Source organism: Mauremys mutica, chromosome 1, assembly GCF_020497125.1.
Source record: "Mauremys mutica isolate MM-2020 ecotype Southern chromosome 1, ASM2049712v1, whole genome shotgun sequence".
Classification (NCBI taxonomy): domain Eukaryota; kingdom Metazoa; phylum Chordata; order Testudines; family Geoemydidae; genus Mauremys; species Mauremys mutica.
This window is the reverse complement of record NC_059072.1, coordinates 10,113,032-10,139,979: the sequence shown is the minus strand read 5'-3', so window position 1 is coordinate 10,139,979 and position 26,948 is coordinate 10,113,032. Positions and strand designations below refer to the sequence as shown.

General features: G+C 57.3%; 1 protein-coding gene across 1 annotated transcript; it reads right to left on the bottom strand.

The window, feature by feature from the left end:
• Positions 1-16,888: 16,888 nt before the first annotated feature.
• On the bottom strand, positions 16,889-25,668 carry LOC123344353. Its single transcript, XM_044980477.1, has 4 exons — positions 25,479-25,668; positions 24,565-24,616; positions 21,564-23,392; positions 16,889-21,519 (listed from the first exon to the last, which is right to left on the bottom strand). Exons 3-4 carry the CDS (start codon positions 22,485-22,487, stop codon positions 16,915-16,917), a joined length of 5,529 nt encoding a protein of 1,842 aa, XP_044836412.1. The 5' UTR covers positions 22,488-23,392; positions 24,565-24,616; positions 25,479-25,668; the 3' UTR covers positions 16,889-16,914.
• Between the last annotated feature and the right edge of the window lie 1,280 nt (positions 25,669-26,948).

Genomic DNA, 26,948 nt, shown 5'->3' with positions numbered 1-26,948 from the left:
ATCTAAATCCAGTTATCTGCAATATACAGAGGAGTATCTGATTTCGTTGCCTAATGCAATCACTCCAAACCAAAGGGCCGCAGGCGGGTTTGAACCCAGGCCCTACAGCAAAGACCTCTCCCATGTGAGCTAAAGGAGTAAGCCATTTGCCAGTAACGGCAGTAGGCTATTATCCTCTATGTAGACCAGTCACTGGGGGAGAATGTAACACACACTTCATTGTCTTGGCCCCCTGAGAGGCTGGCTGGGTTTAGGTTGATGTGGTGCTGAGCAAAGCTCAATAATGTTGAGCCTGAAAGTTCCTAGATCTAAGGACCAGACATTTACTTCCAGCCCCAAATGCATGTGGTCTTCTCCCCTCCCCCATTCTCTGCACCTGGCTCAGTCCTACGTGGAGCATCACGGCCCCATTGCTAGTAGCACTGTGGCCAGAAAAGAATGGACAGTGTAGAAAAAAGTCCTCTGTGCCCAAGCCTGGTGGATGAAACGCACCTTGCAAGCTGGATGGAGAGCACTGCTTCACCCTAAACCACAGCTCTCTTCCCCAGCTCTCTGTTTCCCCCAGCCCAGCCCTCGCTATTCTGCTGAGCAGCTCCACCTAGTTCAAGCCTTGCCTCCATCCAGGGTCTCAGTGTGAGGGGTCGAAGGCCAGAGAGCCAAACATCTCCTCCGCCAGTGCCCCTCTGAACTGAGTGGGTTTACCCACAGTGCTGGCCAACTGTCGTGTAGGGAGAAAAGTCTGGGAGCTCTCCCATAACAGGGGAAGGAAACAGATGGGGCTTTCTGCCCCTTTCTTACACAGACCATGAAACACTAAGACCAGCCCTGATTTGCATTTACGTCTCCTCCTATGTTCCTTCCTGGTTGTAGCCCCCTTGCTAGGCTTTCTCTGTTGCTATGGCCTTCCCTCCTCCTCCCACATCCCCACCCACGCCCATGCCACAAGATCTCATTGCACCAGTTTCCTTTCTAGCTGGTGGCTGAATATCACAAGTGTGTTTTCAATCAGGGCTCAGATAGACAGGGCCTAAATCTAATTAAAGCTTCGAGGGCGATCAGAATGCAACAAAAATAAGTCGTAAAAATACCTCCCGACCCTGTTCCTGGCTCCTCCATCTGTTACTGTTTTCCTAGTTCTTCATCTCACACCAAGGTTTACAAAACCCCACTGGAACGTCTAAAGCCAGGATGGTTCTGGATACCCCAGGCCCAACAGGAGAATCCAGTGTCGTAATTTGGGATGGAAACAGGTTTGCTTACTAAACGGACACAAATCTGCAGTATCACTGTCTTCCACTAAGAGGTGCTATAAGGTTAATTCAGACGCCTTTCTAAAGGGGAGCTAGCGTGGTAGGGATTGGTTATGCGGAGAGTCCTTGGAGAACCCCAGGTGAATCCTGGGGGCATATTCAGGGGCTGTAAGTTACATGTTAGTGTGTCGGCTCCCATTACAGAACTAGAAGCAAGCTGCAAAATTCACACCTGGCTCGAAACCTGGATTCTGAAACGCCGTCTCTCGTCATCCGCAAGATTAGGGGGTCTGTTTGCCTCAGGCCTATCTCTAGGCATAACCCATGATGTACAAAGAAGGAGATTTGTGTGGCTGATGTAGGACATTTATAAGGAGTGATCAGGTGCTCTGCCTTGCTAGGTGGAGGGATAGCTCAGTGGTTTGAGCACTGGCCTGCTAAACCCAGGGTTGTGAGTTCAATCCTTGCGGGGGCCAGTTAGGGAACTGGGGTAAAATTCCGTCCAGGGATTAGTCCTGCTTTGAGCAGGGGGTGGGACTAGATGACTTCCTGAGGTCCCTTCCAACCCTGATGTTCTATGATTCTGTGTGTGTGGCCCTGACCTGCTGGGGGTGTTCTAGCTAGAGTGCAGTAGCAAGGTCTGCAGTGTCTTGTGGACGCGAGTCCGGGGGGTGCGCGAGCCCCTCACGCCCCCAGGAGGAGGGGTGGGATCCTGCAGCATTCTTGTGCAATCCGCTCCAGCTCCCTCCCGCTGATCGCGGCTGGTGCGCAGCACCAATCTGAAGCTGTATCTCTCCCCTTCCAACACGGCTATCTCTTGGCAGGGGATAAATCGGCATGTAAGGGAAGGCGTTTGGGGAACGGGCGCTGTGATCGCTCAGCCTATCTGCCTTCTGCTCCCTTTACTTTTTTGTCTGAGAACATTAGCACCTTGTAATTGCTGTAGGGAGAGGTGTGCAGCTGTGTATTAATTAAAGAGAGAGCGAGAGAAGGAGGCAGAGGGAAGGGGGAAAAAAATAATACAGGCACCGCCAGGGAGTGTGTTTGTTTAATCTGCACTCTGTAAGTCAGCCTGACTTTGCTTTCCAGGCAGTTTGCAAAGGGAACGCTCGTCCTGTCTAGGAAATACAGAGTCTCTGGAGTGAAGATCCTAGGTCTGCTGGAGTGAGGGTGGAGAAAAAAGTGGTAGGCCAGCCAGTGCCAGCCTTAGCTGAGTTGCAGGATCTCGCCTGCATGCCGTGCCCCTGTTTGAAAGGCCTGTTGTGGAGGAATAAGTCAGGAAGGATGGGTGTGAAATGGCCTGGCCCCGCACCTCTGCTGCGACTCCTTGAGATGACTCCAGCTGCCCCCTTCCCTCTTGGTATCAACTGTCGGTAACAACAATAATGACCTTGGATTTATAGAACACCTGAAGGCTGCACAAAGGGTCACCAACCTGGGAGGGGGGGGCTGGGTCCCAGGGTCTGGTTGAGCTGGGCAGGACTTGGGCTGCGCGAGGGGAACAAGGTCTAAGACACTTTTCTGCTCTCTGATCCTCAGGCCAGCTGGGGCCCAAACCTGCTTCTGGAGTCACCTAGAGCAGCCTAAGGGCTGCTCTAAGGAATGCAGTCCCCTTCAAATTCCCGGCCATGATCCTGGCCTGCCCAGGAACACCCTGCCCCTGGCATTGGGGTAGGATTCCCCCTCCACTGGGGGAGCAGACTAGCTCCCTATTTCAGGAGAATCCTTGGGAGCCCTGTTCAAGAAACTCCCAACCCCGTCCTCTTTGTGCCACTGGAGCAGCACAAAGAAATCAGAGCAGAGGACCCAGAGCTGGCCTTATATAAAAGAATCACTTCACCCAGCTTTGAAATGCAGATGTCTCTGGGGTGGGATGTGGGCGCTGTTTAACAGCTGTGCTGCACAGCGGTTACTAAATGGCTATATTCGTTTATGTAACAATTTCACATAGTGCTGTAGATATGCAAAGTCCCTGGCCCAAGGAGTTTAACCCGCCAAGTTTTATCAGAGTGTCTGACTGGATGGAGCGGGAAGAATATACACAGGAAGGCCATGGGCTTGCTTGGATGGAGGAGAAGCAAGAAGGATTACATTCTTTAACTGCGCCATCAGCCTGGGATCTGAAGGAGCCCCGCTGAGCTGGGTTCTTTTCTGGCTTACACTCTGTCACCAGACACAGAGATTTGGACACTGGGACTTGGCTAACAATTTGGATGGCAGTGCGCCACTCAGCATGGGATCCAGCTCGCCCTCCCAGGGCTGTGTCAGTGTTTCACTCCCAGATCGGATGATCTCCCCGCACTGCCCGCCACATCTGACCCAGCGATTGCAAGAACGGCAGGGTCTGGGCAACACAGCGCTCTTAGCATCATGGGTTCTTTTGGCACATGCCTGGACAGTTTGCTTTAGTAGGTTAATTTGGGCTTTCCCACCGTGGCTCTCATCAGCCCTGGTGTTTAGTTCTCTTATCTTGATGAAGAGGTGGGCGGGATTTTTCGTACAGTTGTAGCCTGCCATTTTTTCCACTAGTCTCTGGGGCCTGTTTGTTTCTTGGACCATGTCCCATGCCCAGTGCAATGATGCCATGACTCAAACCCCGCCCAGTGTCATGATGCACAGGTGCTAACCCCACTCCCTGCTAGTTTGGGGAGGTTTTTTTGGACCAATCGGGCTTGTTTTGCTCATTTTTTAAAGCCACAACACAGAATTACGTGCTACAGCCCCAGCACATGGTCCATTCCACAGCCTCTACTGCTTCACTCCCTCGTCACTTATAGCAGTGCGCAGCTCTCAGCCGAGGTCGCACCTGCAACCTGATTATCTCTTAAATAAGGGCATGTCACAGTCCCAGGACTGTCATTCTGCAGCCCTGTGAGGACTGAATGGAGGGACGTGTTTGTACCAGGACAGGGGCATGTCTGATGTTGGAGTCAGCTTCTTGGGAGGCAGACAGTACTTCCTGTCTCAAATCAAGTGGCCGGAGCAGTAAATCCTGCGGGGGTCTTTTCTGGCTCTTGTACTGCTCTTGAGAACTGGCTTTCCATTGCCTTCACGCTTTCCTGAAACTTCAGTCCAAGCCATTTGAATTTTGCAGCATATTGCTTCCAAATGGTCTCCACTTCCGTTATTTCAGCTGGCTCCTTTTTTGTGCTGTAGCAAAGAGGTGTTATTGCCAGATAGACAATCCAACTCTTCCTGCTCCCTTAAGTAGCTTCTTTTACATTTGATTGATGCAAAACAGCTTTTTGCTGCAGTTTCACTGTGACGTTTCCCAGGAATGCCCAGAGAGTCACCGTTGTTCTTTACCTAGTACAAAAGGCCCCTTGCCTCCATGTTAAGGGCTGTTATAAAGAGGAGGAGGATCAATTCTCTGTGTCCACTGAGGACAGAGCAAGAAGTAATGGGCTTAACCTGCAGCGAGGGAGATTCCGGTTAGATATTAGGGAAAACTTTCTAACTCTAAGGGTAGTTAAGCTCTGGAACGGGCTTCCAAAGGAGGTGGTGGAATCCCCATCATCACAGTTTTTTAAGAACAGGTTTTGAAGGGTCTTCTTGGCCCTTTCTCAGTACAGGGGGCTGGACTAGATGAGGGTCCTTCCAGCCCTGCATTTCAATGCTTCTGTGGGAAGGCTCTCTGCTTCTTTCCCAGCCATTGTGCTTGCAAACCATTAACTCTTCCCTGGCAACCGTTCCTGGCACAGTCTCCAGCACCCTCGGGTAGGTTCGTCTCTCAAAGAGGCCAGATCGTTGCAATTCAGCTTCTGCGGCCTGTGCTTGCCCACCGGTCCACGCCCAGACCGGGCACAGTTTTAAAAGTGGGGTTTATTGAACTTAGTATCAAAGAACAAATAAATACAGCTTGCACAAGCCCCTTTTAGAGTGCGCACCACGCTGCTGGCCCAGCCAGGTCTAGCCCCACTGGCTCCCCTCCGCCAAGGGACAAGGTAAAGCTAACCCGGACAGTCCCGTATGAGTGCTGCGCTGGCAGGGGAATGTGCTAGTGACAGTGGCGTTTCCTCACTAGGTTCAGCAGCTGTGACTCTAAATGTGAACAAGGAGGGGCTCTCTAGTGTGAATGTGTCATTTTATAAGGTCCCACAACCGTGCTTTAAGAAAAGAGGCGTCTTTGCTGCTCTCCTGGAATCCACAGTTATTTCTGTCCCTGTCAACCTCAGTAAAACTGTCTTACACGGACCCTCAACGACTTGAGTGCCCCTAAATCCATTGCCCCATGGAACTAATGGAGCTTCTACATATCTGCTGGGTGCCACAGCCAAAGAGTTAACCAGGCATCTACGCACTTGTCTCGCAAAGGAACTGGAGACAAGTTGGATGGGAAGAAGAGATGACTAGTTTATGTACCCCAGGACCTTGCTACCTCTAGATTAATGAAGGTCACAGCACACTGAACTGTGGAAGGGTCACTCCATCACTAACACACACTTCCATTTCAGCAATGATTTCTATTTCAATCTCTCATCCTGCAAAAAAAAAAAAACAGATGGCTACGACTGGCCATGAAATGACCTTTGAAAACAGCCCGCGTGTCAAACGAATGGTTAGCGCGGCTGCATTTCCGGGAACAATTCTTCTTTCCCTGACTTCCCATGACATTGAATCTGTTCTCCAAAGGAAGGAAGGAGCAACGTTGGGTCGTTCTGGCCAGATTTTTCACCTGCAGCACCCATTGCCTTTAGTGCTTCTGAAAATAAGGCCAAAGGCATGACCTGAGAGAAGCAAGGAGCGGTGTCAGAAAGTATGACAGGGATGGTCGGGCTTAGGGGTCAGCACATTGGCAGTTGGACCTAGTGGATGAAGCCGGGGGGATCAGACCTGGAATGAGTCCAGATCGGGGTTGGAACAAGGGTGGAGCACGCGAAGGTCTGCGGAATCTGTTAGCATTATCAGATACTGGAGAGTTCTAAGCCATGACGTGACACTGGGCAGCATCACTCATAGTTTTGAAACCAAGACTGGCTGTCTTTCTAAACAGGCTTCTCTAGGAATGATTTGGGGGCAGTTCTCTGGCCCGTGCTACACAGGAGGTCAGACTAGATGATCACAACGGTCCCTTCTGGCCTTGGAATCTATGAATCTAATGAATCTCTTGAGCCCCAGGCTATTAGTTATCCACTGGACCAAACTCTAACCAGGAGACCACTCTGGGTCTGAGATGTGACAAAGTGCATGACATCCATCCATCCGCCCATTCACACTCACACACTCAGAGCAAGTCTGGCCGCTGTCTAGGGCACTGCTAGCGAGCAGAGAGTTCAAAGACACAGCTCCCAACGTTTGTTATGGATGCAAAGATTTCCCGCGTTCTTGACCTGGGGTCGGGTCGGCTGAAGCACAGAGCTGGGTTGAGCTGCATTATGCTGCTAAGAAGGAATCTCTGAAATTCTTCTAATGTCCCTCTATATTTCAGTGTCTCTGCTGTTCTCACTCCACTGGGATTACCAGGGAATTGGCAGGGTCCCTGGTACTCCAAGTTAGCTCACCAGGCCAGGCAAATTCTACCCCAGGCTGGAAACTCTTCAGCAGGTTCATTTACGTTTTAAAAGAAAGTAGAGGGTTGTAATGAATTAAACATGCAGATGAAACCAGCCCCCGGCATTTCTATTTCTATGCAATGCCATTTATTTCATGCTGGCCCCATATTTTCCGTTTTCGATGTGCCACCAATTTGTATGTTGACAAATCATTTCTGAATCATAGCTGTTGTGGGCAAAGCTGGGGGGTTGGGCTGGGGGGGACAGTTGGGCTTTCTGGGGAGCCCCCAGTAGGTTCAGCTTTGGCAGCGGAGACACTCACAAAATCAGTTCTCAGCTCTCTCCTTTCCTGCGGGGCCAATAAAGAACTTGACCATGGCTAGGCTGCCGGTGTCATGAGACCACTGCCAGTTATGCTGACCAGTACTGTCTTGTTTCCTTGTACTTCCCCATCTGTCAGTATCCATCTCTTGACTCTTGTCTTATACTTAGATTGTCAGCTCGTAGGCGCAGGGACTGTCCCTTTGTTCTGAGTCCACACAGCCCCGAGCACCCCGGGCGACGGATCCTAGGCACTACGGTGATACAAACAATAAAAAATAAATAAAAGCAAAAATAAATGTGTGATTTTGTGACTATTCCCAGAAAAGAAACTCCTAACTGGATAGCCCAAATCTGAAATTCCCGCTTTATTGAAATTCCCCGTGGTTATTTACAGAAGGCTCCCAATCAGGGGACAGAAGCAATGTCACATGACTCATGCACATGGCCAGTACAGGGTGAAGTTTGAAGATCAAGTAAATGCCGGGAATTCCTTGTGTGCGAGAGAACTATCTGGAAGGAGAAATTCACGAAGAAATTGCAGATTTTGCAGTCTGCTGACCGGGGCCGGTGCTACCATTAAGGCGAACTAGGCGGTTTGGCGCTGCAAGCCTAGGAGGAGAATTAGAGCGGGGGCGGCGTGCTCGGGGAGGAGGCGGAGCAGAGGTGAGCTGGGGTGGGGAGCTGCACGGCTCTCCGGGCCGGGGGGCGGGAACTGCCGCAGTGGGGGCACCTCAGGGAGGGAGGGGGGGAGCTGCCGCAGGGCTGGGGGGGGCGCAAGGTAGAAGTTTCGCCTAGGGTGTGAAACTTCCTTGCACCGGCCCTGCTGCTGACAGATAATGAAGAGGAAAAAAAGAGGCAAAAGTGGAAGAACAAAATAATTTACTATGAATCCTTCACTCGCCTCTGTCAGTCAAAGGCCATTGAAGTCAATGAAAAGAATCCAGTGGAGTTCAGTGAGCTTTGGATCCAGCCCTAAAGACTCTGTCAAAGGGTCTGATTCAGCTAAGAAGGTGGCACTTTTAAAAACAATTTTCTGAGCAGACCATCAGAAACAAATATCTCTAGGATCCACCACAGTCAGAACATTCTCAAGAAGTTACTTATCACCATTAAAATCCTTTTATCCAACTAATCCTTCAAAGGCAGGTGAGATCAGGGTGGATTAGCACAGCCTTGCAAATACATTTGAACATTTTCCGGAAAGTCGAGTGGATGCAAAACATCCTCAAATGCTTTTAATAGGAAAATACTATGTGCAATTAAGTAGCTATTAGGGACTTTCATCAACGTGATTTATGGACTGCATATCTATAAATATCCCTGCAGTCTTCATTAACAGTTTTCTATAATGAAAACAGGACCAGCACCATTTCCTTTAAACAATTCAGCTAGAAAAAAAGCTGCTTTTGGCTTAACCTAACATTTTATTCCAGATGAGCTACATGGACTTATGTAACAATCAGCCTCCGGGGCTGATGGCTCTAGAGGGACGTTATTAACTCACTTGGGAGGGCAAACAGCAGGGGTAAGTGAACAAGGTCAGAGATCACTGCATTACCACTGAGAGAGCATGAGTGTTTACTGGTATAAATAATAGTAATAATAATAATAATAAAACCCTGTAAACTGAGCATATAAGGCCTGATCCAAAGTTAATGGACAGAGATTTTAGTGCGACGGGAAAATCAGATTTGTGAACCATGTCATGGTTTTGGAGTAGCAAAAATGCAAACTACAGCAGAGGGAACCCACTTAGCGAGGGCAGCTGTTAGACAGTGAGGATCTCAAAGCACCGTACGGATATAAGGGGCCAGATCCTCAGCTGGCACAAGACGTCTTGAGAAACAAGTTGGCTGGATGCATGAAAAGCAGGGCAAAGAGGGCTTTCGGTTTCCCGTGGGAAGGGGTTCTCCTCATTTCCTGCATCCCTTGCAGCGAAGAGGTAGTCCACCCAATGCAACACAAACCAGACAGGAGGGCTGGAGTGGGGCCAGTGGCACCAGAGGTATGAGCAGGGTTGGCTGAGCAGAAGACTGAGTAGTGCGCCAGGCACAAGTTGGGGAATAGGAGGAAACGAGAACCAGGGTGAAAGTGTCGACAGGGCCAGCTTTAGGGTGATTCAGCCGATTCCCCAAAATCAGGCCCCGCGCCCCTAAGAGGGCCCCGCAACATCCTGAAGGAGCTGCCACCGAAGTCCCGCCACTGTCTTTGGCCTCAGCTCAATCGTTGCCGCTGTCTTCGGCGGCATTTCGGCGGAGGGACCTTCCTCCACGGCAGCGATCGAGCTGCCACCGAAGACAGCGGCGGGACTTCGGAGGCAGCTCCTTCGAATTGGGCCCCATGGTACCTAAAGCCAGCACTGAGTGTCGACAGAATTGGGTATGGCCTCCAAGGGGCAAAGTCTGCTTGTGTAGGCACAGCCTGGAGGCATCAGCTACACCTGAGAGGTAAGTTATTGAGAGAGAGACTAAAGGAGAACAGTTTACTGGTGACATGCTCATGCTTCTGCATCGCAGCCAACAATACGCATTTCTTCAAGATCTAACTCCAATGTAGTTGGATAAATACAACCACATTAATCATCCCTAAAGAGATTAATAGGGGATCCTAGGGAATGGGTTACCGCAAAATGGTCTGAAGTAAACACGATGAAATTCAATAAGGACAAATGCAAAGTACTCCACTTAGGAAGGACCAATCAGTTGCACGCATACAAAATGGGAAATAACTGCCCAGGAAGGAGCACTGCGGAAAGGGATCTGGGAGTCAGAGTGGACCACAAGCTAAATATGAGTCAACAATGTAACACTTGCAAAAAAAATGAACATCATTCTGGGATGTATTAGCCGGAGTGTTGTAAGCAAGACACGAGAAGTAATTCTTCCACTCTACTCTGCACTGATTAAGCCTCAACGGGAGTATAGTGTCCAGTTCTGGGCACCACTTTCAGGAAGATGTGGACAAATTGGAGAAAGTCCAGAGAAGAGCAACAAAAATGATTAAAGGTCTAGAAAACATGTTCTATGAGGGAAGATTGAAAAAAAGCCCCCTGACAGTTAGGAAGTTTTCCCTAATGTCAAACCTAAACCTCCCTTGCTGCAATTTAGGCCCATTGCTTCTTGTCCTATCCTCAGAGGTTAAGAACAACAATTTTTCACCCACGTTCTTGTAACAACCTTTTATGGACTTGAAAACTATCATGTCCCCTCTCAGTGTTCTCTTCTCCAGATTAAACAAACCCAATTTTTTCAATCTTTCCTTATAGATCATATTTTCTAGACCTTTAATCGTGTTTGTTACTCTCCTCTGGGTTTTCTCCATTTTGTCCACATCTTTCCTGAAATGTGGCGCTCAGAACTGGACAGATGAGGTCTTGTCAGCACGGAGTAGAGCGGAAGAATTACTTCTCGTGTCTTGCTTACAACACTCCTGCTAATACATTCCAGAATGATGTCTGGTTTCTTTGCTACAGTGTTACACTGTTGACTCATATTTAGCTTGTGATCCACTATGAGCCCCAGATCCCTTTCCGCAGTGCTCCTTCCTAGACAGTCATTTCCCATTTTGTATGTGTGCAACTGATTGTTCCTTCCTAAGTGGAGAATACAGGAACTAAGGCAATGGACAGCCACGTAGGAGCCACGGCCCTAAATGTGCTTTATATGCCGTAGGGATTTAACCAAATAGGTTCGGAGTGCGTCACAATCAGGGCCGGCTCTAGGTTTTTTGCTGCCCCAAGCAAAACATTTTTTGGCTGCCCCCTCCCCCCCCCTCCCAGACATGAGCCCCCCCCGCCCACCAGTGCCCCCCACTCACACCCCCTGTTGCCCCAGCACTGGGCTCCCCCCCAAATGTGGGATCTGCTACCAGCACACTGCAGCCGAGCCCTGGCCCAGCTGCGACTTTGTCCCCATGCGGGTGGAGCTGCTGGGCAGCACGAAGCGGAAGTACTTCCAGGTGGTGGCGCGGCTACGAGGTGGCGCAAAGAACACGGCCCCCTCCCTGGGCTTCGCAGCACTGCTGGTGGCCAAGGTGGATCACTTCGCGCTCACTGCCCTCACCCCGACATGCTGGCGGCCGAGGACCTGGAGAGCCCCCTGGACCTGCTGCTCTTCAGCCTCACGGTGCCCTGGTCCAGCCCCGGCAGGAGGGAAGGCGAGGATCTCCGGCTGTGGGGCTACCTGCTCAGCACCGATGAACCCAGCCGGCCGCTCACCTCCTCACACACTCCAGGAGCCCCTCGCCACCATCGCAGCTGGGGCTCGGCTCCAGGAGACCCCGTTTCCCTCCCTCCCCGGCTCCTCACACACACTGGGTAGGGCCGCCCAGAGGATTCAGGGGGCCTGGGGCAAAGCAATTTTGGGGGCCCCTTCCATAAAAAAAAGTTGCAATACTATAGTAACATGTATTTGGAAATGTAAAAAATAACTAGTGAAAATTAATTTGTAATAATTTGAAAATACACCAAATACATTATTTAAAAACATTAAATGCTTTACTGGTCTGTATACATTTGCAATTACATAATGGGCTGTTGCTGGGTGATGGTGATGGTTGGTGCCAATGGGCTGTCACTGCCTGGAGGTGGTGCTGCTGTTGCCCAGGGCTGGGTGGGGAGCTGGGCTCTGGGGGGTGCCCAGCTCACAGGGGCTGGGCTCAGGACTGTGGGGAGATGGGGTCGGAGGTTGTCTGGCTCAGAGGGGCTCGCCTCAGAGCTGGGAGTCTGGGGTGGGGGGGATGGGGTCGGAGGGTGCCCAGCTCAAAGGGGCTGGGCTTGGAGATGAGGGTCAGGGCTGTGGGGGATTGGGTCGGGGGATGCCCGGCTCAACGGGGGCTGGGCTCGGAGCTGGGGGTCTGGGGTGAGGGAGATGGTGTCGGGGGGTGCCCACCTCAGAGGGGCTGGGCTCAGAGCTGGGGGTCAGGGCTGTGGGGGATGGGGTCGGGGGTGCCCAGCTCAGAGGGGCTGGGCTCAGAGCTGGGGGTCAGAGCTGGGGGGGAATGGGTACAGGGGGGTGTCCGGATCAGAGGGGCTGGGCTCGGAGCTGGGGGTCAGGGCTGTGGGGGGAATGGGGTCAGGGGGGTGTCCGGATCAGAGGGGCTGGGCTCAGAGCTGGGGGCATGGGGTCAGGGGGGTGTCCAGCTCAGAGGGGCTGGGCTCAGAGCTGGGGGTCAGGGCTGTGAGGGGGATGGGGCCGGGGGGGTGCCCAGGTCCGAGGGGCTGGGCTTGGAGCTGGGGGTCAGGGCTGGGTGGGGAGGATGGGTTTGGGGTGGTGCCCACCTCAGAGGGGCTGGGCTTGGAGCTGGGGGTCAGGGCTGGGCCTGGGGGGTAATGGGGTCGGGGGGTGCCTGAAAACCACCTCCCTGAGACCCCCCCAAATCCAACACCCCCTTTCCTGGCCTCTGACCCCCCCCCACAGAACCTGTGCCTCCTCCCTGCCCCCTGAGTGTCCCCGGGACTCCCTGCCCCTTAGCCAACCCCCCGGCCCCGGCTGCTTGGCCCCAGCTCACCGCGCGCCTCGAGAAGCGGCCCTGCACAGCGCTGCAGCCGCATGGCTCCCGGAGGGGGCTGAGCTCCTCCCCGCTCAGAGCCGCGTGGTAAGGGGAGGAGCCGCTTGGCCCAGAGCTTGCAGCCCCGCCCCTTACCATGCGGCTCTGAGCGGGGCAGAGCTCAGCCCCCCCGCCCCCAGAGCCACGCGGCTGCAGCGCTGTTTAGGACACGCTGAGGCGCCGGGGGGATGGCGGCCATGGCGCGAACAAGCGGAGGAGGAGCGGCCCGTCTTCTGCAGCCAGGCGGGGCCGCGCTACCGGTAAGGGGACATCCCTCTCCCCCAAGTGGAGCCGGTAGCGCGGCCCTGCCCCGGCTGCAGAGGATGGGCCGCTCCGCAGCTGGCAGCGGCAGGATGAGCTGGGGCCACAGCCTTATGCCGCACCCTACATTTTGCCGCCCTAGGCACCAGTTTGTTTAGCTGGTGCCTAGAGCCGCCCCTGGTCACAATGATCTAGTGATACTATGGTATCCTGGATCTGCTGTAGAACAGCAGACTCTGCCCCTATGGGCAGGGCCGGCTCCACTGTTTTTGCCACCCGAAGCAGAAAAAAAAAAAAAGCCGCGATCGACAGCACTTTGGCAGCAGCTCTACCGCTTCGAGATGAGAGCTAGAATTGGTTAAATGGAATCAATTACATACAGTGATGGCAAAGTTCTTAGTTCAGGCTTGTAGCAGTGATGGCATAAACTGCAGGTTCAAATCAAGTCTCTGGAGTACATCCCCTGCTGGGATGGGTCATTCAGGGCCGCCCAGAGGATTCCGGGGGCCCGGGGTCTTTGGCGGTGGGGGGCCCTTCCGTTCCGGGACCCGCCACCAAAGTGCCCCAAGACCCGCGGCGGGAGCCCCCCGCCGCCAAATTACCGCCGAAGCGGGACCCGCCGCCGAAGCACAGCCCGGTCTTCGGAGGTAATTCGGTGGCGGGGGGGGGTCCCCGCCGCGGGCCTTCGGGGCACTTCGGCGGCAGGTCCCGGAACAGAAGGGCCCCACGCCGCCAAAGACCGGGCTGCGCTTCGGCGGCGGCGGCGGCGGCGGCAAGTCCCGCCCCCCCCCCCCCCCACCGGCCTCAGCCTCAGCCTCAGCCTCTTACCCGAGCGCGTCTCCGGCGGGGCCTGAGCTCCGTCCCACTCAGAGCAGCGTGGTGAGGGGGCGGGGCTGTCAGCTGCCCCGCCCCCTCCCCACGCCGCTCTGAGCGGGGCGGGGCTCAGGCCCCGTTGGAGCTCCCAGCCCCGCCCCCTCACCACGCGGCTCGGATCGGGGCGGGGCTCAGGGACCCCGGCGGAGACTCTGCGCTTGATGCGCTGAGGCTCCAGGAGAGGGGCGGAGGCGGGAGCCTCCGCTCTTCTCTTGGGGGCCCCTGCGGAGCCCGGGGCCCGGGGCAAATTGCCTCCTTTGCCCCCCACTTTGGGCGGCCCTGGGGTCATTCAGTCCTTTGTGCAGAGCTTCAGCTTGTAGCAAAGTCCCTCCAGAGGTAAGAAGCAGGATTGAAGACAAGATGGAGATGAGGCATCAGCCTTACATAGGCTTTTCCAGGTGTAAGAACCTCTTTGTACTTACTGTGGAAAATTACAGCAAAATGGAGTCTGGAGTCACATGGGCAAGTCCCTGCATACTTTGCTGAGTCACAAGGCGGATCTGCCTTCTCTCAATTGGTCAATTGTGTAGCTGATGGTCCTTAATGGGCCATCAAGCAGACTAGGCAGAGCCAACACCAACTTGTCTGGGATGTCTCCCAGAAGCACAGCGTAAGTTTGAAGTACAGACAGTACAGAGCCAATACGTATAACTTCAACTACAAAACGATACATACATACAGACAGCATAATCATAACCAGCAACCCATAACCTGGTCTTAGACACCTTAGATGACCCCCTTTACCTAAGATTTGGTGCCACTATAGGACCTTGGTTGCAAACCATGTTCTATATGGTCCCAGTTTATATCAATAACGTAACAGGGGGATATGACAGAGGTCTATAAAATCATGAGTGATGTGGGGAAAGTAAATAAGGAAGTGTTATTTACTCCTCATAAGACAAGAACTAGGGGTCACCCAATGAAATGAATAGGCAGCAGGTTTAAAACACACAAAAGGAAGTATTTCTTCACACAAATGCACAGCCAACCTGTGCCAGAGGATGCTGTGAAGGGCAAGACTATAACAGGGTTCAAGAACTAGATAAATTCGTGGAGAATAGGTCCATCAATGCCCCTAGCCTCTGTTTGCCAGAAGCTGAGAATGGGCAACAGGGGACGGATCACTTGATGATCACCTGTTCTGTTCATTCCCTCTGGGGCACCTGGCATTGGCCACAGTCGGAAGATGGGACACGGGGCTAGATGGACCTTTGGCATGACCCAGTGTGGCTGTTCTGATGTTCTCAGGGGCTCTGCATTACACTGACTCCTGATCTAGCACGGGTGGGCTGTGCATGGCTCCCCCCGCAGCCTGTAAATGCCAGGGTGAGAGGGCTCCCCTTTCTTTCCTCTCCAGCCTCATAGGCAGGGCCGGCTTCAGGCACCAGCGCAGCAAGCAGGTGCCTGGGGCAGCCAACGGGAAGGGGCAGCATGTCCAGGTTTTCGGCGGCAATTCAGTGGTGGGTTTTTCTGTCCCTCTCAGAGGGGGTCAGGGCTGGGACAGGGGTTGGGGCGCAGGAGGGGGTCAGGGTGAAGGATCTAGGCAGCACTTACTTCAGACAGCTCCCGAAAGCAGTGGCATGTTCCTCCTCTGACTCCCACCCATAGGCATGGCCAGGGGGCTCTGCCCGCTGCCCTGTCTGCAGATGCCGCCCCTGCAGCTCCCATTGGCTGGGAACCACGGCCAATGGGAGCTGTGAAGCTGGTGCTTGGGGTGGAGGCAGCATGCAGAGCCTCCTGGCTACCCCTATGCATAGGAACTGGAAGGGGGACATACCGTTACTTCTGGGTGCCGTGTGAAGCCACGGCAGGCAGGAAACCTACCTTAGCCCCATTGTGCCACCAAGTGGACTTTTAATGGCCTGGTCAGCGGTGCTGACTGGAGCCACCATGGTCCCTTTTCAACCAGACCTTCCTGTCAAAAACTGGACACCTGGCAACAGTAGTGCCAGCCACTAGACCCTGCCCTCCCCTCTGCTGCTGTGTCGGGCCCCAGATCACTCCTGCGGATTGCACACAACATAGAGGTTTATTAGCCACCTGCAAGACCCAACCCTAACTTTCGTCCAAGGCCCGGAGGCAGCTCTCCTCTTCAGAGGCGGCGCTGTTGAGGGATGGGGACAGCTTCCTCCGCCGGGCCTGCATTCTGTCCCGCAGGGCACACAGGTTCTCTCCGCGCAGCGCTGGCATTCTGTCGTGACCCTGGCGAAGGTGGGCGTGAGCACGATGCTGGTGGAACCAGCACACCTGGCCTGCACTCTTGCCAGGACGTGACCCTGGCTGCAGAAGCTCAGTTTCCAGCCCAGCCTGGTGCCCACGGCGCTCCAGGTTAGACGCTCCGGCTGTCCCGGATGTGTCCTCGGTGGCATTTCCTCCCACGCCATTGGCTGGTGTGGCCACCCCGTGTGACCTGGCCTTGCCTGGCCTCCTGCGTGTGCCCTGCTGATCCTGGACTTCCTCTCCCACCAGCGATTCCCCTTCTCTGCTTCTGGAACTTGTTCTTCTACCGGTGGGCCTCCCTCTGCTGCCGGATCTCCACTCTCTGTTGCGGGCCTGGATCCCCTCGCTGTCCGGTCCTCTGGCCCTGCCGCTGCACCGCGGGCCTTCCACCCGGCTCCTGGAGCAGCCCCGTGGGCGAGAAGGGCTGAGTCCCCGACCCCGCTGCTCTCTGAGCTTTTTTCTGGAGGACTCCATGGGAGACGGCTGATTGGAGCCCAGGGATGCTGCACCAGACTGTGAGACTCCTTTGCCTCCTTCTCCGTTGTGACTGCCGGTTGTTCTGGCGTCCCTGGCAGTGGGGCAGGCTGGGGGTGGTGGCCATGGGGCGGAAGGTCCCGCTGACGCAGCCGGCGTCCCACTGGGGTCATGCACCTTCCCCTCCCTGCGTTCGCTCACTCTCAGGTTCACCCGCTCTTGGTATCCACCATACTCTGCTGAGGGCCCTGTTTCCTCTGGAGAAGGTTCTTCTCCCCTGGTCATGCTGTCCCCTCGCCTGGCATCGGGGGAGGCTGCCCCAGATCCCTGGGGAGCCCCATTCCCTAGAAGCCCCCTGGTCCGAGCAGCTTTGGCTGGCTCCTTTCTCCCAGCACTGTCCATCTCCTCCGTGCTGGAACACAGCTGGCATCTCCTGACCTCTGCCCGCACGTGGACATTGGCGTTGAAGGTCACGTTCTTGGGGGATGGGCGAGTTTCTGAGGGGGCGGCGGGGCTCCGCATGGTGCAGCCACTGACCCGTCGACCTGCCCTCTCTTCTCCACCGATGCCCTGGAGGTGACGTGTTTGAGGAAGCCCAGCATGATTCCCCTGAAGGTGGAGCTCTTCCCCTTGCAGGGGACGGACGGTGACTCAGCCCCTCTCCCTGGAGGTGCACGGGGCAGCTGTTCACCCCCAGGCGGTGCCTCAGTCAGCACCAGGGCCTCTGTCTGCTCCGAGGGGCTGGCTGGCCACCGGCTGCTGGAGGCTGCGGACGAAACCTTGTCTCCCGCATTGTCTCTGGTTGCAGGCTGGGGATGATGTACTAGTGGGGCCCACGTCTGGCCCCCTGCTTCCTCTTCATCCTCAGCGCCAGCAGGACCTTCATACAGGGGGGCGCCAGCTCCATGGCCCAGATCCTGAGACCGCTGGTAGGATGCACCTTGCTCCCCTCTGCAGGCATCATCTGACATCTTCCTGCCCCTCGGGTGCATGTGAGTCTCTAGCTGAGCCCTCACCACGTCTGACTTCCCAGCCCCCTTGGCAGGACAAGGAGGGGGGCTGAGTCCCTCCTCACCGGCGGTGAAGAGGCTGTGGCACATCTCACATAGGTACTGGTTTCCCTGGCTCTGGGACTCTCTGATCAGTCTCTGGCCCAAGGAGCCAGCTCTCGGGAATCCCGGTTCTCCTGTGCCCACGGGGCGGGCTCTTTCTCCCAGGGCTTCCTGACGGGGCCCTCCCAGCTGGCTTTTCCAGCCTCTCCTGCGCTGCACCCAGATGTTCATTTCCCGCCTGTGTTCTTGGGCAGCGGCTCTCAGCCGCTCAGCTGCCATGTTGGCATAGATGGCCTGGGAGCGTATGACACAGGGTGGCAGGATGAAGGAGCCCAGGGCCTTCTGCGCCAAGTGGATGTCCAGCCGGTGTGCTGCGGCTCGTGGAGAAACAAGATGCACCCGTGCCAGCGTGGGCCCCTCGGGCGCTGGGCGAGAGGCTGCGCGAGAGCTTTCTCCCTCAGACCAGTCAGAGGCCCTGGACTTGCTGCACTCCAGAGACAACGCAGAGGAGGCAGGCGGTTCATATTTTGCCACGCTGGGAGTGCCCTGCCCTTGCCATCTGGGCTCAGCATGCAGAGGGCTTGGAGCTGCCGCGTCTCCTAGGAGAGTTGCTGACCCCCTTGCATGGATGCGCTGTGTCTGCCACCCAGGAGAGCTGGCCCCCGGACAGCGGGCGCCATCCCACACCTCGAGCTTGCAGCACGGGTAGTCCAAGCATGTGCAATGGCCCATTTCCAGGTGGCCCACGATTTCCAGAGACAAAGGCTGCTTCCCCCCTGGGCCATGGCAGCTGCGGCTCCGGGCTATTCTCCTGAAGCTGGATTCCAGCTTCCGCAAGATCCTCTTCTCATTCCAAATGGCTGTCTCCACAGACGAGCTCCAGGAGCGCCTGCTGGTCCCCGCCATCCGCGGAGCTCCTTCACCATCGTGGGTCCTCCACTGCCTAGGACTTTCCTCAGAGCTCTGCTCTCTCTGCTGTGGGTAAGACTCATGGGCCGCCGGGCGCAAGGCCCGTCTCTGGGACTCCTGGGCCCTGTGGGAAATTCCCAGCAACTTCTTCCTGGGAAAGTCCAGGGTGGATTTCAGCTCTGCCTTGTCCCCCGGGAAGTGGTGTGGGGAGCTGGGGGGCCCTTCCCCATTGCTCGTCCGGGAGATCTCTTGGCTTCTCCTGCTGCTGCTCCCCAGGGTTTGTTGGGACACTGCCTCAGGGCAGCTGGCTTTGCCCTCCTTCACCCCCATTTCAAGCCAGTGCTGGGACCGGTGGGTGAGGGGCTCCCTGGGGCCTGGCTGGAGCTCTTCCGATTGCCCCGTGGAGAGGGCTGTAAGACCTTGGAGGGGTGTAGGGAAGACATGAAGCAGGGGCTGGATTTGGCCTCTGGGCTCTGCTCCTGGTGGGGCAGGCGGCAGGAACACCCGTAAGGACTCCAGGATCCTCTTGGGCAGGCCCCATCTCCGCTCCAGGGCCAGTTTCCTCATGTGTGTCTCCAGGCGCTTCCTGGTTTCCGTGTGCAGGAAGAGCAGGCTGCCCGTGGAGATGCTCTCGCTGGCTGGGGCCTGGGCCTGCCTCAGGGGGCCCCTCCCAGGTGGTGGGGGTGTGAACGCGCCCAGGGATCTCAGCACCACCCGCGGTAAGCCCCACTCATGCTGCAGCTTCTTTCTCAGGATGTGTCTGTCTAGACGGTCCCTGGCCTTGGCTGTGACCAGAGGCGGGCCCGTGACCAGTGGCGGCTCGTTGTAGCCGTTCCTCTCCGGCTCCTCAGCCCCCATGCATCCAGCCAGGCCCATCTGCATCCGGGCCCTCCCCGCTACACTCCCCAGCGGCACAGCCGGAGCCTTCGGCATCATCCTCCGCAGAGACGCCGCCTGCAGCATGGGCAGCCCCCAGAAATGCACCAGCTGCTTGTGTCTCACATTCATGTCTAGTGTATTCACAGCCGTGGGCGGCAGGCAGAGCAGGGAGCCGGCCCTGGGCTTGGGTGGCTTCTGGCCTGCGCAGATCAGCCTGGGGAGGCGGATCCTCTCCCCCTCCCTGGCCACTCTCTGGGATCTCTTCACCAGGGCCGGCCTCACCCCCAGCCTGATCTCTAGGCACTTCCTCGCGAGGTGCCGCTGGAGCGCGGCCCTCCGCTCAGCAGCAAGGCCATGGGTTCTGCTGTCTCCTGCCAAGCGGCTCCCTGCGGGGATGTCTGTCTGTCTGGGCCCCAGCCGGCTTTGCCCAACACCCCTTTCTCCACTGGCCCCAGGAAGCTGCGGGCCAGCCGGCGGGGCAAAAGCAGCAAACAGCCGCAAGGACTCCTGGATCCTCCGGGGAAGGCCCCACCTCCGCTGCAGCGTCATCTTCCGGAGGTGATGCTCCAGGCGGCCTCTCGTGTCCCCGTCCATGAGCGAAGGCTCCTGCCCCAGGACGAGGACGTTCAGCTCAGTGCTCTGGCGGGCTGCGGTCGGCCCCGGCAGCGGGGGCTCCAGCACAAAGGCTCTGAGCGACCGTTCGATGAGTGCGGGGAAGCCCCATTCGTGCTGCAGCCTCTTCTGCCTGACATGCAGCTCCAGGGCCTCTCTGTCCTCCGGGCCCAGGAACAGAGCCTCCCGCGCCCAGAACTCGACTTCAGCCTCACGGGGCGGAACGTGCCCAGGGGGCGCCCTGGGGACCATCCTGCTGAGGGACTGGGTGTAGAGAGTGTCCAGGCCCCACAGGGCCGTGAGATGTTTGTGCTGCACATTCAGCTCGAGGTGGCAGACGTCCTCCGGGTGCACGAAGGGCAGGAGGAGGCTCCTGGCTTTCGGGGCCCTGTCCCCAGCAGGGATCAGCTTGGGGAGGGGCAGCCGGGACACGAGATGCAGCCTTTGCCAAGAGCGTCTCACTGCAGCGGGGACGGCCCCCAGCCGGGTCTCCACACATTTCTTTGCCACGTGGATCTGCAGCCGCTCCTGAGTGTCACGTCCCAGGCTGAGCCGCGGGTGAGGAGCAGCGACCACTCTCCTGGCTTTCCCCACGCCCCGCTCCAGGTGCACGGTGCTCTTGTGCCAGGGCAGCAGGAAAGGCCCCTCTGCATCCCTTTCCGCGGGTACGCGGGGCCTAAGCTCCGCGTGCGCTGAGGCAGGTTGAAGCAGCCGCACCGATTCCTGGATCCTCCTGGGAAGCCCCCAGCACCGGTGCATGAGTCTCTTGTGGAGGCTGAGCTCCAGGTCTCGTCTGCTGCCCTCACTGAGGAAGGACAACTCGGGCTGGAGAACGGCCACGTCCCTGTCGGCCGACGGAGGGGCCTTGGGCTGGCCGGGGCGGGGGGTAACCACCATCAGGCCCCGGATGGATTTCTGGACTATGAGAGGCAGCCCCCACTCGTGCTGCAGCCTCTTCTGCCTGACGTGCAGCTCCAGGGCCTCTCTGGCCTCCGGGCTCAGGAACAAAGCCTCCCGCGCCCAGAACTCGACTTCAGCCTCACGGGGCGGAACGGGCCCAGGGGGCGCCCTGGGGACCATCCTGCTGAGGGACTGGGTGTAGAGAGTGCCCAGGCCCCACAGGGCCGTGAGATGTTTGTGCTGCACATTCAGCTCGAGGTGGCAGACGTCCTCCGGGTGCACGAAGGGTAGCAGGGGGCTCCTGGCTTTCGGGGCCCTGTCCCCAGCAGGGATCAGCTTGGGGAGGGGCAGCCGGGACACGAGATGCAGCCTTTGCCAAGAGCGTCTCACTGCAGCGGGGACGGCCCCCAGCCGGGTCTCCACACATTTCTTTGCCACGTGGATCTGCAGCCGCTCCTGAGCGTCACGTCCCAGGCTGAGCCGCGGGTGGGGAGCAGCGACCACTCTCCTGGCTTTCCCCATGCCCCGCTCCAGGTGCACGGTGCTGTTGTGCCAGGGCAGCAGGAAAGGCCCCTCTGTGTCCTTTTCTGTACGGCTGCGAGGCCTGAACTCCGCAGGGGCTGAGGCAGGCTGGAGCAGCCGCACCGACTCCTGGATCCTCTGGGCAGCCCCCAGCGCCGGTGCATGAGTCTCTTGCGGAGGCTGAGCTCCAGCTCTCGTCTGCTGCCCTCACTGAGGAAGGACAGCTCAGGCTGGAGAACGGCCACGTCCCTGTCGGCCGACGGAGGGGCCTTGGTCTGGCCAGGGCAGGGGGCAGCCGCCATCAGGCCCCGGATGGATTTCTGGACGATCAGAGGAAGCCCCCACTCATGCTGCAGCCTCTTCTTCCTCACGTGGAGCTCCAGCTCCTCCCGGGCTCCCGGTGGGAGGAAGGGCAGTTCCTGCTCCGTGAACTCGGTCCCAGCTGCGCGGGAGCTGGCAGGTGGCGGGGCGGGCGAGGGGCCTGCGTGGAACAGCTTGGCCAGGGACTGTCGGTAGAGCGTGGGCAGCCCCCACCTGAAGCTCAGGTGCTTGTGGAGAAGGTCGAGCTCCAGGTGATCCGAGGCCGCCTGCTCCAGGAAGAGCAGCTCCCGGGGCCGCAGCTCCAGGGATCTCTGGCCCGGCCGAATCAGCCGGGGCAAGGGGAGCTTTCCCACCTGGCGGGCGGCTTCCTGTGAGTGCTGGGCCCTGCGGGGGATCAGGCCCAGACGGATCTCTATGTTTTTCCTGGTCACATGTCTCTCCAGCAGCTGGTGGCACGTGTCCCAGCTGAGCTGCTGGCGCCATGCAGTTCCCAGGGGCCCGGCTAAGGAGACAGCCACCGCTGTGGGGCCCATGGGTGCTGCCCTGGAGGGTGATTCTCTTGGAGCCCTTCTCACTGACAGCCCCCTGAGCGGCCGGCTGGCCCTTCTGCCTTGCGTGTCTGGATGTGTCCCCGGAGCTGCGGTCATGGGGGGCATGAAGCCCTGCAGGGACTCCTGCACCCTCCTGGGGAGACCCCACCTCCTCTCGGCCACCCTCCGCCGGATGTGGGCTTCCAGCTCCCTCTTGGTGGCCAGAGGGATGGGAGGGGCCCCGCTGCTGACACGGAGCTCCATGGCTGCCGGCCGGTCGCTCCCCTTGGGCCTGGGGCGCATGGGCGGGGGTGGCATGAAACACCTCAGCGATCACCGCACCAGGCCCGGCAGGCCCCATTCGTGCTGCAGCCGCTTCCTCAGGACATGTCTCTCCAGCAGCTCCCGGCCCTCGGGGGCCATGGAGGGGGTCTCCAGGGGGCAGAACTCGATGGCCACACCCAGGGGCAGCAGGGGGGCGGGTGGCACGGGCGGGCAGGGCACCATCTTGGCCAGGGACTCCGCGTACAGGGTGGGGAGAGCCGAGAGGTAGTGGATGTGCTTGTGCCTCACGTTGAGCTCCACGCGGCCCGCCTTGCAGCTGAGCAGGGGGCAGAGCCGGTGGCGGGCCAGGGGGGCCTTGCAGCCTGGGGGGATCAGTTTAGGCAGGAGCAAGTCTCTGCGCCCCAGGGCAGCCATTTTCTGAGAGTTCCTCAGCACGGCGGGCAGCGCGCCTAGTCTGATTTCCAAGCCCTTCCTGGCAATGTGCCCCTGCAGCTCCCGGGTGTCTCTGCAGCAGTGCAAGCCGGGCGCAGATTTGGACGCTCTGGCGGGGCCCTGGGAGGCCTGGGCTGGGGCTCTAGCTCTGAGGCCGGGCGTCTGGGCTGCCCTCGTCACTGGGCCTGGCCCCCTTGGAGCCCATCTCCCAGACGGCAGGGGGCCGAGCCGGGGGTGTGGAGGTGTGGCTGGCATCAGCAGGCTTCTCCCTTTGGAGCGGGAGGCGGGAGCAGGAGGTGACCTTGGCCTGGCAGGGACCCGCGCGCTGGCCCTGTCGGCGTATACCAGCCGCTCGGCTTGCCAGGCCGCCTCGTCGCACAGGGCACAGTCTCAGTTGTCACAGAGCAGCTGGCGGATGGAGCGGTGCCTGGCGGCTTGGTGAGCGTGGTGTGGGGGGTCCCGGCACAGACGGTCACGCGGCTGTTTCACCCGCTGCTTCTTTGCACCTAAAACAGAACAGCAGAGAGGGCTTCTGAGGAGAGATGGGGCCTGAACGTAGCGGGGGCCACGGGCACCCGAACCGTGACCCCACCCACCTGTACCGCCCCAACCCCGAATCCCCATTCCCGCACTGCTCCTAACCCCGAGGCCCTGCCCCGTGCCACTCCTTCTCCCAGCGCCCCGCCCGCCTGTGACCCATTCCTCCCGAGGCCTCGCCCCCACACCAAGCCCCACTCCTTCCCTCCAAGAGCCTGCCCCCGGCTTGCTCTTTCTTCTCTGCACACCCTGCCTCCTGTTGCTCGCCCTTCCAGCCAGTCAAAAGTCAGTGGGCATGGCCCCCCGGCCCCCTCATTCCAGTGCCCTGGCCCCAGGCCACTCTGCGCTGCTGCTCCAGAACCAGGCATGCTGAGCTTGTGAGAGCCCAGAGCCCGATGAAATACTCTGCCAGCACCACGCCGGGCCCCCTCTCAAACACTGCCAGTGCTGTGAACCTGGCCACGGTGAAGTCCCAGCGCCATGAACCTGGCCCGGGCATCGTGCCAGGGCCGTGATTCTGGCTGGTGCGCTGTCCCAGTACCAGAAACCCGGATGGCACATGGTCCTGGGGCAAATAACCCAGCCGGTGCCCCATCTTGCAGAAATGGGTCTCGCCAGTGTGCGGGATCCCAGGAAATCTCTCTGGCAAATGTCAGGGGCTGGCGGCACCTAGCAGCCTTGGCCTTGCAAGCCCTGGTACGATGCACAGCAATGGAGTGCCAGGGGCCTACACCCCTATCCAAGACAGAGCAGACGGGGTGAAATAAAGACAAGATCTGCTGGGCAGTGGGCAGTGCCTCCTGCTGGCAAAGCTGCCCTGTTCTGGGAAGGGCAGGTAGCTCCCCCCCGATGCTCACCATTAGCCTGCGCAAAGCCCTGGAGGACATGGGGACAACCTGCCAGAGGGGACAGACAATGGGGTGTTTGCCTCCATCGCTGCAAAGCCCCCAGACGATGGTTTGTTAGCAGCATGTCAGCTTATTCCAGCTCCAGTCAGCACCTTGGCTCCTGCTTCCATCCCCAGAGGCAGGCCAAGTCTGGGGGGCCTAGTGTGGGACCCCTGGGACAGGGTGGAGGGCTTGGGAGAAGCCCTGGGATTCTGAGCCAGGGAGCCGTCAGGGAGCGTGAGGCAGGGCCTTACCTTCTCCCTCGTCCTCCATCCCCCTCCACCGGAGCCTGCTGACCAGAAGAGCCTGCGAGAGCCAAGGAAGCGGCAGAGTTACATGGTACCCAGAATGAGGCCGTGCAGTGCCAGCCTCCCGCCCAGCCCAGCCCGGTGCCAGGGGTGCCCACGCTTCCCTGCACTTCCTGCAGCTGGAGAACTCCAGGCTCCGTCGGCCATGCCCCGGGCTCCCCACCCAAGTGTCATTGGAAGTGTCATCCTGGGTCCCCCACCCTCTGACATCGGGGCATCACCACACCAGAGTGGGTGATTTCTGCCCCCAGTGTTATGAGTCGAATGGGGACCAGGCCCTTGGGCTTCGCAATGTGCTCTGGCTTCCTCTTCTCTCCCCGTCTCCTCTGGTTCCCACCTGCGAGCCCAGCTCCCCAACTGATCTGGGACCCAAGGCAGGATCCCCAACTAACCAAACCCAAAGATCTGTCCTGGATTCCCCCTTTCTCCCCGCACCTCTTGCCTGCCCTCTCCCTGGCCGGCTGGGAGGCCAGGGACCCAGGAAAGCTTGTGGCTTTGGGCAGGAGCTGGGAGGGTTTGTTCAGCTTCCCCCAGCGAAGGGAAATAACTGGCCAGAGCCGGCTTAGTGCCATGGGTGCCGGGAAGCCTGGGACCAGGAGGGAGAGCCCTGGCATTTCTAGCACTAGCTGGTGGTCGGGACAGTAAGGAACAACCAATGAATGGAGCCACGAGCTCTGTCTGTGGCCCTGTCTCTCGCAGCAGATGTGCCCCACCAGCCCAACGGGGCCTGGTCAGAACAGGGGGCCTTGGGCGCTCCTACCTACCCACCCACCCTCCCTCCCATGGGGCTGTGTCCAGGCAAGCTCTGCTGAGAGCGCAGGATGGCTTGGGGGTGGGGGGCTTGGGGAGGGTCCTCCTACCATCCTGCTTCTCCAGGAGAAGCTGTGCTGAGTCACAATGGCCACCCAGACGACCAGGACCAGAAGGATGCAGGTGTACAACACCCAGGAGCTGTCCCAGCAGGCACAGAACCAGCTCTGTATGATCCCCACTCCCGCGTCAAACATGCTGGGGAGGACGGTCTGGACGCACACTGGGGGTGGAGACGCTACACTCTCTGCTACTGCTGTGGCTGGATGTCGCCTGAGGGGCTGTTTGTTCCAGTGACGCATCATAAAGGGCCAGGACCAGGCGGGTCCTGACATCACAAAGGGACTGCAGGCATCAGAGGTGGGCAAGACCCTGGCTCCCTGCAGCCCCTCCCCAGCACCCCATGTAGGTACTTAGAGACTGTGACAGAGTCACCCCGGAACCTTCTCTATGCTAAGCTAATGAGATTGAGCTCCGAGAGTCTCTCACTAGGTGGCAGGGTTTCTAACCTTTGAATCAGTCTTGAGGCTTTTTTCTGACTTCTCTTTCATTGATAACATCCTTCTGGAATGGCATTCACCAGCATAAGCCCTTGGAGAATGGCTTTAAATTGGAGTAACACCACAGTGAATCAGGCAGGCGCTGTGAGGCTCTGGATGGGACTGGTCCCCAGATCGGGTGTCTGTCTGTCAACATCCACCGGCCAATGTCAGAAGACGTGATACTGAGCTAGATGGACCTTTGGTCTGACTCAATATGGCCGTTCTTATGTGCCACCATCTTCCACCCTGGCACTGTTCAATTCAGAGACAGGGAGAGGAGAATTTTCAGAAGAAAATCTGATTAAGCAATTCTCTGCTCAGTATGACTAAGGATATCTCCATTTACTGTACACATTCACACAACATTGCCCATGCTTGCATTTTATCAGGAGATTGGTGACATTTGATGCAAAGCCTCAACTGCTGGAGTCACGTGATTTTATGAGACTCTCGGCTTCCATGACAACAATAACTAAGTTTCTGGCATTCATGGTTGTTCAGAAAAGAAAAAATGTGACCCAAGTGCATCCTAAAGATTGAAAACCCAGAAGGTGAATAAACAGAATCCAAATTAATTTTTTTTTAAATCATGGTTTTGGAACCAATCTCTCGATTTTTATGGGACCTGACTCAAGATTTTTGCACTCTGGAGGGTCATAATACTGAAATTAAATAGTACTAACTGTTCTGTTTGCAACACATTTGTGACCTCTTGATAACCGTCTTATTTTTCATGTAGAGTTTAAATAAATGAAAGTAAACTGAGTTGTGGAGTTTTATTTTTGATAAATCTGGGAATTAGAGCGACAGCCATTCCTGTATTATTATTAGACCTGGTCCAAATTTTCAAAAGAAATATTTTTGCTGAATTTGCTGACTGGGTCAAGACAACACAGAGCCTAGAGCCAGGTCGCTTGACGAAACATGTCTGCTGATGCACAACCTACCTTGTGTAGTGTGTGTGTATGTGTCTGTGAG

Coding starts and splice junctions, on each gene's coding strand:
- LOC123344353 (XM_044980477.1), bottom strand. CDS start 22,487: ATGCCACCCCCGCCCATGCGCCCCAGGCCCAAGGGGAGCGACCGGCCG. Junction 21,520..21,563: donor CTCCGTCGGCCGACAGGGAC/GTGGCCGTTCTC, acceptor CAGTGAGGGCAG/CAGACGAGAGCTGGAGCTCA.